The 15,738-nt window shown below is 44.8% G+C and overlaps 1 protein-coding gene across 2 annotated transcripts in view; it reads right to left on the bottom strand.

Moving 5' to 3' along the window:
* Positions 1–6,951: 6,951 nt before the first annotated feature.
* PPME1 (protein phosphatase methylesterase 1) overlaps positions 6,952–15,738 on the bottom strand; it is a 61,535-nt gene continuing 52,748 nt past the window's right edge. Inside the window, exons 10-14 of one of the 2 annotated variants that reach the window (XM_070425616.1) lie at positions 15,287–15,458; positions 14,351–14,395; positions 10,617–10,681; positions 10,036–10,103; positions 6,952–8,161 (exon numbers count right to left, since the gene is read on the bottom strand). In XM_070425616.1, the coding sequence (XP_070281717.1) occupies positions 8,143–8,161; positions 10,036–10,103; positions 10,617–10,681; positions 14,351–14,395; positions 15,287–15,458 (369 nt within the window). In that variant the 3' untranslated portion in view covers positions 6,952–8,142. The remainder of the gene's footprint in view (positions 8,162–10,035; positions 10,104–10,616; positions 10,682–14,350; positions 14,396–15,286; positions 15,459–15,738) is intronic. The other variant, XM_070425617.1, reaches the window with a different exon arrangement.

Genomic DNA, 15,738 nt, shown 5'->3' with positions numbered 1-15,738 from the left:
ACACGGCTCCGCTTTCTTCCCTGCTGCGGGGATCAGACCCGGGCCTTCTCGGCACGGTGGGGTGGGTCCGAGCTAACAGCAGCAGTGGTGAAGTTGATGAATTTCCCATGTGACAGGCACCTTTCCAAGGGCTCATGTGAGTTAATGAAACTTTAAAGGCTTGATAAGTTCACACTCACCCCAAGCCTATGAGGTCGATCAGTTATTATCCTTGTTTTAAAAGAAGACAGAGTTAGAGAGTTAGATTACTTGCTATAATCCCACAGTTTGGCTCTAAACCTTGTGCTTTGAACCACTACTCTCGCAATATCTAAGAGGTGACAATTTTCAAACATCCAAGTGACTGATATTCAAGAATTGTCTGGCTGCAAATGAAGCAACGATGACTTACAGAGCGTTCGCAGGCACAGGCCCAAGCCCAGGTGTGCTGTGGGAGTGAGAAGTGCTGGATGCAGTCAGCTAGTAGGGAGATGATACATTCATCCGGGGTTAAATGTTAGTGAAACACGATATGAAAATGTTGCATGCAATAAGAGATGAATTATTGAATGCTTCAATTGAGAGCTGAAGGGGTCACTGTGGCTTGGGATAGTTGCGATAGCCTCATTTGTTTATTCAAACGACATTACCAAGGTGCGAGCTCAGTGCCAGGCCTTTAGGAACACCAGGAATGGAAAGGAGAATTCCATGTCGACCCTGCCCAGACCCTCAGATCATCATAAGACAACGTAGTTATAGGTGGAGACAGGAGCAGAGCACCGAGGCTTCAGGGTAAGGAGAGGCTGGCCAAGTCTTGATGACATGGGGCGGTCCTGGGAAGGGTTTGTAGAGGCGCAGAAAGAGGAGCAGGGTGGGGAGGAATGACTCTCCCTAGAGCTACAAATAGTACCACCTTACTTTTGGCCAGTATGTTAGTTTTAAAATCATTTCAGCGTCCCTTCTCTTGAGCCTCACCTACCAGGGAAGAAAGATGAGCAGGCATTGTAGAAAGCAAGTCCAGAATGGTTAGTGGCCTGCCTGGGATGACAAAGCAGAGCTTGGCCTGAGACCTGGTCTTCTGACTCCCTCAGCAGTGCTCTTTCCACTGGATGGCTCTCAAAGCTATGTCCCTTCATTGCACCACAGGCGGAGAGTGGAAAGACTTTATTCTTTTATATTTGCACGAGTTTCTATGCCCTGGGAAACTGACTAGTCCTTCAACAAAGTGGTGAGGCTGAGGGGCCCCAACATCGCTTAGTGGGTAGGTAGCTAATTATAAGTAGGACTGACCGTGGCTTGGGGCATAGCTTATTTATAATTTTCTTTTTTTCTTTCTTGTACTGTTCTTCAACCATTTTTCTAACAGCTTCATCCACCCTGGGCTCTGACATTGCATTATATATCCCTCACAAGCTTTACTCCAGGGCATATTCTTTACATAATGACTACTATCATTATCCTTAGTAACCACATATTGACTATTTACTGCAGCCCAAGCACTGTGCTAAGAACTTAGGTGTATTTGTTTCTTCAGTCCTCACAATGAGATGGGCACTGTTATCCCCATTTTACAGATAAGGGAAACAGAGACAGAGAATGTGTAACTTGCCTGAGGGTACATAGCTATAAAGTGACAGAGGCAGGATTCAAATACAGGTCTATCTCCAAATAGCTTAACTAGCCCTGTGTTGTCTGCATTACATGCTGTTTTGCTGTGGTTGCTTTGCTCCCACTGGAAGCATATCTTTTGGTGCCAACAACTTTTGAAAGGAGTCTCCAACATTTCCCCAGGCTTTGGAAAGGTCTGTCTTTTGTGCCTCTAATGCCTAATGGCTAGGAACCCTGTCAGGAGGTAGGCATTTGTTGAATACACAAATGAATTACCTCAATTCCACAGATGTACAATGAACACCTATTGTGCGACCACCCCCATGCTAGGTACTCCATGAGAATCCAAGAAAATGAAGAGGTCTGTCTGCTCACTGCTCTTAAAGCAAAATTAGCACATGCCCAAGGGGGAGAATAGAGAATTAGATATAATCAAGGGGAAAGCTGTGGGGTGCTCACCCTAAGGAGCATGGGAGCTAGGAGAAAGGGGAGAACCCTATGGATAGAGTAGACTGAAGGCTTCCATGTTGGGGCTCCAGGAATACAATGGAAAGAGTGTGCCTTTGGAGGGAGCGGTTGTCACCTCACTTGTCCCCTTTCACACACAAGGGGGCAGGGAGAGCTGTCCAGGAGGAGGATGTGAGAGGGTGTTGATTCTGGGGGGCCCTTGTCCAGCAATGCCAACAGCAGCCAACACAGACTGCCCTTTCATGGGACCACTCAAAGAGTTCCCTGTTTGGGAGCATTGCTTCTCAAGCTGGGAGCATCCATGAGAGAGGGAGGGTGGGACGAAGGGGGCACTTGCCCGCAGAGTGCTGCACACTCTGGTAACACCGTGAAATCAGCCAAGGGCTAGGGGAGGAGACACACCTTTGTACCTATTCTGTGCCAGCTATTTATTCTCCCTTCTCTCTTTCACAACAAGTATGAGATAAGGCAAGAGAGGGAAAGGAGGCTCAATGAAAAGACTTCCTTAAGTTCACACAGCTAGCAGCAGAGCCGGATGCAGAGTGAGGCAGGCCTCGCTACCAGCTGCTTCTAATCTTTGTCTCTCACCTGAAGATCCTCACAACTTTCCCCCCCTCAGGAAGTAGAGGCTGTCTCTTTCCCTTCTTCCTCTCTACCCCATCCCTCTTTTATTCCCTGTTGTGCTTGGGAGCAGTCCCACTTGGTGAGGCTGGGGAAGTGAACCCAGTGGACCTTGGATCTAAGGGGTTTTGCCTTGGTTTCCCCTCCTGTTGGAATTCCTTTGTCTTAGCAACATGGCATTTCCTGCTTTTCACCTGGACTACTGCAGGAAGCACATTTGGATTATACTTTAAATACTTAAGTCTCATTTAACCCTCCCGACACCTTGTGATTTAAGGATTATCAACCCATTTTTTTTTTTTTTTTTTTTTTTGGCTAAGGAACCTGAAATTCTGAAAGAAGTGACTAGCCAATGGTCACCCAGCTAGTAGGTGGCTGAGAGCCTGTCACCACTAGTGAGTACCTGTCAGCAAGCCCCAATCTTCTCACCTGCCTCATCCCCATCTCTTTTCTGGTATATGTAGGAGTGATAAGGTGTGCACTGGTCTGGGAGCTCTGTGGCTTGAATCCGAGCCCAGACTGTGCTAATTGTGTGACCTTGGGCAAGTCACTTCCCTTATCAGAGCTTTCGTTTTCTCACCTGAAGGATGGCACTGCTAATCTGCCACCCCTACCCACTCCAGAGGAGCTGTGAGACCTCGAAGGATGAAAATGTGCTTTATAAATGGTACATGCTGTATTGTGTCCTTAGGCTAAGCTTGATTAGTCATCGCTTTGTGGCATCATCATTGATCATCAGGAAAAACACTTTCTCCCTCATCACACAGTTCCCTACTCAGTTAACTGTTCCCTCTGTCCACCAGATAGTTGCAGGCTCCAATGTTTAGCCTGGCTACAGGCTGGGGTTTTCTAGCAAACTGCTGGGAGAGAAAGCCAGCTCTAGGAATAAGGGAGTCTCTTGAGTTTACATAACTTTCTGAGCCTTGGAACCAGAGTGAGAATGTGTTGACTCTGGCTGCTGATGGGTAGCCAGCTGGGGCAGGAGAGTTGGCTGGAAGCTTACAAACAGCACGCTGTTCCTGCAGGGAAGAGTGTGGCTGCCTTTGCTTTCTCTACTCTTGTAGGCTCTCTTCTTGCTTTTCCCTTATTAACGTCTTTACCCTTTAACTCCCTATCCCCCGTTCTGATGACAGGCCCTTGAATCCAACTTAAGGGTCCTTGCACCTCACTGTCCAAATCGGTGTCTTGTTCATTTCACATCCAAAATCTTGAGCCGGTCGCCTCCTCTCATCCCTGCAGCCGTTGTCCTAGTTAAGTGTACTGTTGCCATTTACACGGACTACTACAACTGCCCCTTTACAAGCTCCTGCCTCTCGTCTGGTGCAGACCAATCCAGCTACACAGGATACTAGAGTTCCTTCACTGCAAACAACTCCCCATTCTTGCCACTCAAGGCCTTTGGGTCTGCCTCCTACTCCAGCCACACTAATCACGTGAATCTACCAGTTCTCAGAACGACTTTCAAGTCTCCTGGGCTTGAGTATGCCGTCGCCTCTACCTGCAGTGAATTCCCCTTCCTTCTCTACTTCCGTCTGATGATGCTTCAAAGCTCAACTCAAATGCTACCTCTTTTGTGAAACCGTCTCTGACCTGTTTCCAAAGGTTTGGTTGTCCTCTTGTCCTTTGCACAATGTGGTCACTGTTTCTGTAACGGTCTCTCTAGACCGTGAGCTAATTTAAAGGGCCTCGTTATGTATTGGTATCTGTCTCCAAAATCCACTAGAAGCTTTGCACAGAACAGGTTCTCAGGTTTGCTTAACCAGCAAACAAATGCTCACCAACAGCAGGTTTGAGGATAACACCAAGTCATGCCAGCTCCCCTCATGCCTTTGTCTGAGTCCTCTCAACTTTGAGATCCCCCTTCTATTAGATCTGCCTGCCTTCTTTTTAAATCCAGATTCGAAAGAGGGAGGGTAGGAGGGGGGGGAGGGAGGGAGGGGGGGGGGAGAGAGAGAGGGAGGGCTGTTTTTCCACTTATTTATTTATGCATTCAATGGTTGATTCTTGTTATATGCCCTGACTGGGGATCAAACCCGCAACCTTGGCATTTTGGGACAACACTCTAACTGAGCTATCCAGTCAGGGCCACCTACCGTCTATTTTTCAGGAAGTTCTCCTTGGGTATTTGTCAGCGTGTGTGTGACAGAATGGTCTTTGGTTTGACCCAAACATGCTCCTTCTGGCTGTGCAGCAATCCTTCACTTAAAAGGTCCAGGGGTTTCCCAGCCAGAGTGGGTCAGTTGGTTAAGTGTCGATTCCCAGTCAGAGCACATATCTGGGTTGTGGGTTCCAATCCCAGGTTGGGACATGTATGAAAGACAACCAATTGATGTTTCTCTCTCTCCCCGCTCCAAGCATGTCCTCATGTGAAGATTAATAAAAAATAATTTTTTTAAAAGGTGGAGTGGGGGTCTTCTTTATTCCCTGAGTTCGTAGTGCTGATCTGTAGGCTCAAGGATGTTATAGCTAGCACATAATAAGTGCTCATTAAATATATGTTGTTGAATGTTTCCTTCTCTGCTGGGGTGTAGTGAAATGATCAGTAGACAAAGATGCTGCCACGTCCTAGCTGTGGCTGTGGGCAAGTCATTTCAGATCTCTGAGCTTCAATTTCCGTGCCTTTAAATTGGAGATAATGCCCATATGTCATAAGGATACAACATATAAAGGAGATGTGACTAGCACAGTACCTAACATTGGACAAACATTTCATTCATTCTCAGCCTCCATCCATCAAATCTGAAGAAGGCTTATTTCCCTGGTCATCATCCTTTTTCTCTTTTTAAGTCCAGTATCTGGACCAAAATGACCTCTGCCCAGTGTCCCATGTATTGTCTAGGAGGCAGCATGAAGAGGAAACAACCTAGGTTTGAATTCTGACACTGTCACTTCTAAGCTATATAAATTTGGACCTGTCTACCTGTAAAAGGAATATCACTTACCTCAAAGGGTTGCTGTGAGAATTAAATGAGATGTGTGTAAAGTAAATTAGATCACCAAAATTTGATGACTAATTTGCCTAGCCTGGTGAACAAAAGTGGCTGTGTCCCTGAGAACCATGCATGTAATCATGCTGCCCCCCTGTGGGCAAAGGGCACATGCCCCACAAAGAGATCCCACCCACACCCACACCCACAAGGGATTGGTGGGAGAAATGAGATCACACACAAACACTTTTCTTCTCTGCTAGGGAGCTCATGCTTTACCCTGAAATATTTAGTGGACATCTAACCCTCAACTTCTCAGGATTAATGTGCTTGTTAAAATACAGATCAATTCTTAATAGGTCTGGGGTAGGGACAAAATCTTTAACAAGCTTCCAGATGATACTGATACTACTAGCCCACAGACCACTTTGAGTGATAAAGGTTTTAAAGTGTAATCTGGGAGTGACATGACAGGAACTATTCATTGAGTGCCTCCCCTGTGCCAGTTAACCTATATTAACTTACATGGTCCTACCCTACTATTGATCTCCACCTTTCAGTTGAGGAAACTGCAGTATAGAATCAGCCATCTCATATAAACTATAACGGCTGGGCCATGGGTTCTAATTTAGGCAGCCTGGCCCCAAAGCTTTCTAGGACTCCAACATTGTGCAGAGGACGACCAAAGGAGGGGCTGTGGCAGGGAATCAGCAAAGGTACTGAAGTGATCTGAGAGATGAGGCCTCAGCTAGGGCAGGAGCCACGGGTCTAACAGGTTTGGTAGTAGACTGGATATGGGTGTAAGAGAGCTATCTAGGGAGCTCTAGCTGTCTGGTTTGGACAATTGGAGAGATGGTGGTACCTACCATTTACTGAGCTAGGAAACACAGGAGAAATAACAAGTTAGTTTTAGGGGGAAGGTGAATTCAGTTTCAGGAATGGTCAACATGAGTGGCCTTTGGTCTTTTGGGAGAGAGATGAGGAGGTACGAGGACCCAAGTGTCTAAGCTCAGGAGATGATCTGGATTGTGGACAAAGTCTGGATGTTGGCAGATATGAAGCGATGAGTGGTGAGGTCATGTGAACAGGGCAGACTGTCCTGTTCCAGAACAAGTTAACACAGCACATAATTTGAAGAGATGGGACTGGAATCCAGGTTTCCCTGGCTGCTGTGGAAGCTGCCCTGTCCATTCCACTGGGCATCCCAGACCTGAGGAACAGGCAGAGCATATCATGCTTATGGGCTACAGGAAAGGGATTTCTGGAGCTCTATGGTAACTAAATCCAATGAATTGTCCCCTGCCCCCCATATCAGCAGAAATAAGGACAACTTCATGGAGAGACTATATCAATAAAGGCTGGGAGATATTTATTTTAACAAGATCATAAATAACAAAGAAACAAAGTAGGTCCCAGACTCCAGACCGTGCAGCAGGATAAGGGATAGGAAGTTGTTGGGTGAAAAGTGGAGGGGGCTAGGCATCACCTACGACAGTCACAGAAAAGGTGGGCTGCAGGGGACTGCCCCTCCCTGCCCTTGGAAAAGGTATGCTGGGGCAGCAGGGGGAGGCCGTAGTGCTGTGATGAGGCAACTGGAAGAGGCAAAGATTGAGGATGCTGAGCTAATTCTACAAAGAGTGACATGGGAACCACAAATGCTGAAGATAAGCTGTGTGGGTCTAGAAGAAGCAAGCGGGCACTCTGCACACCTCCAGGAACCACTTATGAAAATGGTTAAATTTGACCCTTAAAAACAACTGCACAGGCTTTAGCTCTGTGGCTTTGTGCATGGGCTGTACTTAACCTGGGTTGCTCTGTGACAGGTGTGGGCTCAAGAGGTCCCTGGAGCAGCCTGGCCTCAGCCCAGGACAGGTGTCCAGACATGTGGGAGTGGGACAGTGGGCTCTCCCCAGATAGGAGGCCATGTGCTTGGACTGGCTGGACCTGATTTTCAGGATGGTTTCTTGTGATGCTATCCACTACACCTCCTTATACCTAAGGATTGGATCCTGGACTCTATGAGTCTTCCAAACCTGGAAGATTAAGACTGGGATAAAAAGGTACCTGACTGGTGATTTATTTGGAAGGGAAAAATAAGGACCACCCTATGCATGGCCCAAACCGTGAATTAGGGCAGAACTATGCTAAGAACAATATCAAGGAGTAGAGGTCTCTGAGCCTGGGGAGACATTTGAACTAGGTGCACTGCCTAATGCCAGAAATAGGGGCCCAGGTGGCAGTTCTGATAAAGGCTTTACCCTAGGTAAGGCAGAGAGAACAGGCAAACCCTGAACAGGGAAGGGGTATGATCTGGGAACCTTTGACTAGGGAGGCTCATGTTGGTCAAAGGCCCTGAAAAACAATGCTTTCAACAGAAATACACAAAAGGGTCTGTATATCTGGAGATGCCCATCTATAGGAAGCCGGTGTCACATGGTTGGGCAGGATGGTGAGGAGGAGACAGCGGCATCACAGTGGCCTCTGGTGCGATGTATTTACAACAGAGCTCAATGTTAAGGGAAGGACAGATAGCAGGTCACTAACAGCCAGGAAACACACTGTGAAGAGTAGAAAGAGAAGGGAAAACAAATGTCACCCTGCCTCCTCGAGTATGCCCTTCCTGATGACCAGCAAGGACCTTGCAGATCTGTCCCACCTCCCACAGCTTCATTCAGGGCTGTACACAGGGTCTGCTCTCAGTGTACTGCTGATTTGACAAAAGATCCAAACGGTCTAGGGCCGTGGTTGGCAAACTGCGGCTCATGAGCCACATGCGGCTCTTTGGCCCCTTGAGTGTGGCTCTTCCTAAGCCTTAGGAGTACCCTAATTAAGTTAATAACAATGTACCTACCTATATAGTTTAAGTTTAAACAATTTGGCTCTCAAAAGAAATTTCAATCATTGTACTGTTGATATTTGGCTCTGTTGACTAATGAGTTTGCCGACCACTGGTAGGGTCCCAAACATTGCTTATTAAGAGAAATTCAGTTTTTACTTTTGATTCCTGGTCAGTCGCCTGTTTGGCATTAGGGAGTCACTTATATGTGGCTCACTGTGCCAGGCTCCTGTCATCATTTCTAATGCCTACCCTGCCCTGTCACCCTCACCTCCCAGGCCCTGGTATTCCAACTTCTCTAACACAAAAGCCATTTCTTCCTCTTCAAACTTCCTGAGGGTGGGGAACGGGTTTCCCTGGACCTTCATTAGGCTGTGGGCTCTGTGAGGTATCAGGGGCCTTCTGTAGCACAGACAAAGAGCTCCTTGAGGTGTGGCCAAGACTGTGTGGTATGGGTCACCATGCTTCTCTTCCTCCTCAACAAAGAGCCCAACTGTGTCTCCCTAATCAGATGAAGGACATCCTAGCAGAGAGGCATCCTTTTCTCTCTAGACCAGTGGTCGGCAAACTGCGGCTCGAGAGCCACATGCGGCTCTTTGGCCCCTTGAGTGTGGCTCTTCCACAAAATACCACGTGCGGGCATGCATGTACAGTGCGACTGAAACTTCGTGGCCCATGCGCAGAAGTCAGTATTTTGTGGAAGAGCCACACTCAAGGGGCCAAAGAGCCGCATGTGGCTCGAGAGCCGCAGTTTGCCGACCACTGCTCTAAACCAATGGTTCTTGCCTGGGAGTGATTTTGTCTTCCTTGGGACATTTGGTAAAATCTAGAGACATTTTTGCTTGTCACAATTATAAGTGTGTGGGGGTGCTAATGGCTTCTAGTACATAGAGGCCAGGGATGTTGTTAAACATCCTATAATGCACAGGGCAGTCCCCAACACAAAGGATTACCTGCCCCAAGTATCAACAGTGCTGAGGTTGAATACCCTATTCTGGGTCTCTATTCAGCCTCCACGGCCTGCCCAGCCTTCCTCAGCAGATCTCTCTAAGAGCCTGGGAAAGGACTGATGCCCATCCCAGCTTCCTTAGAGAAGGGCCACCTCAATAAGAAGTGCACATGGGGGTGGGGTGTAGGGTGGTGAGGGACAATTTAATCTCAGCTCAGCAACAACCCACGACCAGAGAGACAAACAAACAATAGCATTGTAGAAACACACATGTTGGGCTCTGTGTTGAGGAAGGCATGGTGACTGAACCAGACAGGGTTAAGGAAGAGATAGTTACAACTTTGCAAATATCTTTTTGTTGGAGTTGGCCAACACTTTGGGCTCCTTAATCCTTTGTACACCATAAGCATCTATAGACTCAAGCAGCGGACCTTCCCCACACGCCATGTGTGTTTATAGCCGCAAACCTCACCTATCAACTATGGTCGCCCAATTTTAAAATCAGACTTGTTAGTGACATCTCTGGGTTTGTAAAGAAAATTATGGTAACTTAAATTTGTAAATATTCCAGCACATATGGGAGAAATGGGGATGGTTCCCATTTTGGATGTGTGGCAGTTAACTGGTTAAACCTTTTTACTGCTTACCACTGGAATCCACCGATGGACTCTGCAAACCTGTTCCGGATCAGGAAAGTGGCAACAGCTTCAGCTACCTAGAATACAGAGATTTTCCTAGCCATGTGAAGGTTAGTAATGGGCCTCAGCCTTAGAGGTCCTGGGGGCTTCTGCTGGAAGGTCAGACCCTATAGTGAACTCACGGGACCTATAGGTCTTGGGAGCTTGAGATCACAATGATCTGGGTACTGCTAGGGTAGGAGACTCATTCTTAACTATTAGTATAATTTAGGGAACAGTTTCTACCCCAATTATCCCTTTTTCCATGTGGCTTTTGGAGGTAATGGAGAAGTGGAGCTTAAGATCTTCACTATAGGATCCCAGGATAAAACAGCAGGGTGCCAGTAACTTCTCAGCCCACACACAGAAAGCCAAGACCATTGGCAGCTGCCAGGGAGAGGTTTGGGAGCTGGTGGCGTTGCATCTGTGTAGGCCCCACAGAAACAGTTGCAGGAACACGGATTGTTTAGAGCTATGTTCTATCTTCTGTGAGACCCAAGGTTACTCTCACAGAGGTCCTCACAACTCTCAGTCATCAGCACTGGGCTCACCTTGTCTGGGGCATCCTCATGGACTGCGTGGCCACACTGAGGTAGGACCTGCATCTGGAACTTCCCTGGAGAAGAAACAAATCCAGGCAACTTCAGGGACAAAAATGGCTCTCTCCTTACCACCTCTGCAGCCTCATAGGACATTTCAGAAGCCCAGGACCTCTCCCTCCCTCTCCCCCCAAAACTCTAGACTCAGTTGCCAAGCCTTTGAGGAGGATTGTAATATTTATAATTGTAATCTTGGACAAATCATTTTCCTTTCACTTTTTCCTTCTGCAACTATTTAATGTACATATATATACTTCAGGCCAGACATATAGGAAGAAACGGTTTCCTTTTTTCAGGAGATTTATTATAGTCTAGTGGGGGAGCAAAACACAAGAACCAACATTTTAATGCAACAGGCAGTTCCTATGATTAAACTGCACACATGGAACTGGAATAATGTAAGAAAGGGGGCTTTGTAATCAAATAGGGATTCAGGGAGGCTTCCCACGGAGAAAAAGCCTACACAAAGGAAAGGAGGATGAAATAGTATTTATTCCTAGAAATAAAAATTTGGCATGGTGTTTGTGAGAGTTAATAATGAGGGTGGAAAAGTAAGCAAGGACCGTAACATTAAGGGTTTTGCAAGCTATGCTAGGATTTTGAAGTTTATTATGATAGTAAGTTACCATTTGAGTGCTTAACTATATGCCAAACACTGTACAAATAAGAACACTGTTTTGTAGAACACTGTAAGCTCACAACTAATGTGACCGTTATTAGGAGTAAACAGAGATGACTGATAAAGCAAGATCTCTGAGCAGACTAAAAGATATGGGACCAGAGCTCCCAAAAGCAGAGAGAGCTTCAGTGTCTCCATTTACAAACAAAGGGAGTGCACTCTGACAGCTCCTCTCTTTTTTAATAATTCTTTATTGTTGAAAGTATTGTCAATTCTTTACTGACCCCCTCCAGTCCGCCCCTTCCCCCTCCCTGCCCCAGGCCTTCAGCATCCTATTGTCCGTGTCCATGGGGTATGCATATATGCATACAAGGTCTCTGATTACCTCCCACCCACCCACCTTCCCCCACCTTCCCTCTGAGATTCCGCACTCTGTTCCATGCTTTGAGTCTCTGGATCCACTCCGTTCATCAGTTTATTACTTAGATTCCACATATGAGTGAGATCATGTGATACTTGTCTTTCTCTGACTGACTTATTTCACTTAGCATGATACTCTCCAGGTCCCTCCATGCTGTCTCAAAAGGTAAGAGATTCTTTTTTTACTGCTGCATAGTATCCCATGGTATAAACATACCACAGCATTTTTATCCACTCATCTACTGATGGGCCTCGGGCTGTTTCCAGATCTTAGCTATTGTAAATTGTGCTGCCATGAACATAGGGGTGCATACATTCTCTGAAAGCTCTCTCAGGTCATTACATCCTGTGATTCTTACCCCAGTTACACAGTGCTTTAAAATATTTTTCAAAATACGCTTCTATCCATGTTTTAAGTTGATTCTCAAATCTACCCTATAAAACTAAGCAGGACAAATACTGAAATTCTTTTTTCAGATGATGAAACTGACTGAGGCCATGATTAACAAAGTGATTTGCCCAAGTTAGCTTACTTAGTAGAGAAACTGCATTCCACTCAGTAAGGTTCAGCTTATGCCCATCCTCTTGCAGGAAGCTGCCCCAGGTACTCAAGCCTAACTCCCCTCTCCTTTGTATCTCTTAATGTACGACTGTGAATGCATTTGAATCCAAATAGAGCAGTGTGTGCCACTCTTGTTTTGTAAGCTTAAATTTTATATGCCATTGGTGCTTGCCTCCCCAGGAGTGTGTCATTTCTGTAAGGGCTCCGGTTACTCTCATTACTTGCTATATATCCCTAACAGGGTCCAACACAGGGCGAGAGAATGAGCAAGTTAATAATTTAAGCAAATGATTTGATAAAACGTATAACTCCCAGGATTAATGATTAGGGATGCATTTTCATTCCTATTTGAAAGAATGGGCATAAGGAACCAAGGAGAACTCACACATACTAACACTATATCCAGTACACATAAAAATAATGTTATCATGGGCAATCCTCACAATAATTCTATGAGATGGGCATATTCCAAACCCTCCCCTGTCATCTTAGAGGTGAGGAACCTTAATTTTAAAGAATCTAAATTATTTACCCAAATTGCACCGTGAGTGAGCGCTGGGTTTCCAGGATTTGATAACTAATTCAGCCGGTTTAAACACAACGCTGGAAAGGCTGAGGTTAGGAAATTATGCTGAGCTAGCCATTTCTCTTTGTTTTATCGAATGTCCTTCATCACAGCCATTTAATCTCTATACTCATGAGATACTTTGAAAGAGAAGGTGGCCTTGGCATAATCCTTATTGGAGAAACAAAAGAGCATCTAATGAGGAATCGTGACTGCTTCTTGAACATAGTGAAGCTATCATCTGACTCTTACTTCACCCACATTTTCTCATTTAAGCCTCACACAACTGTATTGAGATATAGCATTATCTCCGCTTTATAGATTTAAAAAAAAAACACCTCTGGATTAAAGAAGTCAGCAATTCATTCAGGCCACAAAACCAGTAACAGGGAATCAAATCAAGAACTATCTGATTCCAAGGCTGGTGATCAACACTGGTTCCAAATGCAAGTCCAGTCCAGATCAACTGCTTTCAGATAGTATCAGGTGCCATGTTTGATTCTTCTGTCTGCCCAACAGCAAGCATAGGTCTTGCATAGAAAGAGTACTTAGGAAAGGTTTGCTTGAATTAAATTCAAGGAAAGGTGTTTAAGCTCAGAATTACCAACATCAGAATTACCAATCGCACAACCCCAGCCCAGAATTCTTCTCCAGGCTTCAGAACGCTATGTTGGAGAAAGAGATAATATGAGGGCCTGGGGCCAGAGTTTGAGAAATCATTCTGGAGTCTTTGAACAACTATTGTGAGGAAATATAGCCCCCTTTCTCTGTGGACAGCTTAAGAACAGCTAAAAGAACAGTTTAAGGGGCCTATGAAATATCTAAGTGGAGCAGAGGTGCATGCTAAATCTGGGTCTAACTCTAAAGCTCAAGCTCTCTCCACTGCATCTCAACATCTCAGAATATTAATTTCCACATGACTGCACCTTTCTGTACCTTCAGAGAACCACCTAGGACAGCGATTTTCAACCATTGTGTCATAAGGATTTTTAAAACATGCAATTACCTAACTATTTACTCAGGGGCCCTGACCTTTTTCAAAACCCTTAGATTGTCAAATAAAAAATGACAACAGCCCTAACTGGATTGCTCAGTTGGTTGTAGCGTCGTCCCGTACACCAAAAGATTGTGGGTTCGATTCCAGTCAGGGCACCTAGGTTGTAGGTTTGATCCCCAGTCTGAGAGCTTATGGAAGGCAACTGATCAATGTTTCTCTCTAACATTGATGTCTGTCTGTCTGTCTGTCTGTCTCTCTCACTCTCCCTTCCTTCCTCTCTATCTAAAATCAATAAAAACATATCCTCTGGTGAGGATTAAAAAAAAAAAAAAAAGACAACAGCCAATATAAAAATAGTAGTCTGGTGCAAATGAATCAAAATTATACCTTTTCCTTTTTTGTTAGATCACAAAAATATTATATTTTTGGTGTGCCGAAGAATTTTAGTAATTAGTTTATGAGTGCCATGTGATAAAAAAGTTGAAAATCATTGACCTAGGGATATCATTTCTTGATGTCTTACCTTGCATTTGGCCAATAGTCAGATCTTTATCCAATCTATCAACACCTAGAAAAAAAGTAAGAGAATCCATAAGTAGCTTACTAGAAAAGGCCATGTGAAGTAGGTTTTACTGTTCAAGTATGATGTAAAAATTGTTACAAAGTTGTAAATATGATGACATTCTCAATTCATGTTAATGACAATCCTAACTCCCTAAGGGTATGTTCTCACCATATGAAGCTTTCCAGGCAATCAATTTGCTCATTTAAACTGGTTTCTGAAAACAGGGTTTTACTTTTTAAAAGTTCCATTATACTCAGAATATCCTTACACCACTCTAGGAGAAGGACTTGGGCTTGACCAGGTACAGAGGCCAGGCCAGAATCAGGCCATCCCCGGTGGATGCTTATGCTTCATTAGGTTTAGGGATCTGGTGTGGGGAAGAAAAAGGGCACAAATGAGTGAGGATGGTATTTCACCTTGGAAGTCACTACCCATTTGGTGAGTATTTACATATAACAAGAACATATGCAGATGACCATATACCTACACTGCTATGAACTGAACTGTGTCCCCCCAAAATCCATATGTTGAAGCCCTAATCTGTAATGTGACTATATTTAGCAATATGGAAGTAATTATGTTTAAATGAGGAAGTAAATGAGTTAAATGGGGTCATAAGAGTGGGGCCTCCATCACATAAGATTAGTGTCCTTATAAGAATAAACACCAGAGAGCTTGCTCTTGCTTTCTCTCTGCCATGTAAGGAAACAGTGAGAAGGTGGTTGTCTGCAAACCAGTAAGAAAGTTGTCACCAGAACTCAACCATGTTGGTACCCCGATCTCAGACTTTCAGCCTCCAGAATGAGAAAATAAATTTGTTGTTTAAGCCACCCAGTCTATGGTTATTTTGTTATGGCAGCCCAAACTGACTATTACAGGCACATACACACTTACCAGCCAAGAGCAGCAATTTAGGAATAGGACAACTAAGAAAGAGATTGGATAAGCCTCGGAACCAGCCATCCCAGTATTTTTCAGTTTTTGCCAGTTCAATCCTCCAAGTGTATGGATGGTCTTTCTTGGTCTGGAGGAATAAGAGAAAGTTCTGAGTCTCTGAGGGCAACCCCTGGAGGAACAAGATAAAAACAAGGTCTCTGGGAAAAGGAAAGGGAAGTAAACTAGCACTTATTAAGAACCTACAATGTCCCAGACATTTTAATAAACATTTAATTCTTTTAACAGCCTTGTGATATATTGTTATTTCTGTGTTTAGATAATTAGAAATTTAGTTTTATTAATTCAGTGAACTTGGGGCATTTTCTTAAGATTATAAGGCTAGTAAATGGTAAAGCCAAGACTGAGTTTCTCTATATTTAGCGAAAAAGAACACACCATCAAAAGGATAA

Source organism: Myotis yumanensis, unplaced genomic scaffold, assembly GCF_028538775.1.
Source record: "Myotis yumanensis isolate MYYU_CA2020_CCGP unplaced genomic scaffold, mMyoYum1.0.hap1 SCAF_10, whole genome shotgun sequence".
NCBI lineage: Eukaryota > Metazoa > Chordata > Mammalia > Chiroptera > Vespertilionidae > Myotis > Myotis yumanensis.
Note: the sequence above shows the minus strand (reverse complement) of the source record. Positions and strands in the feature narration are given on the sequence as shown.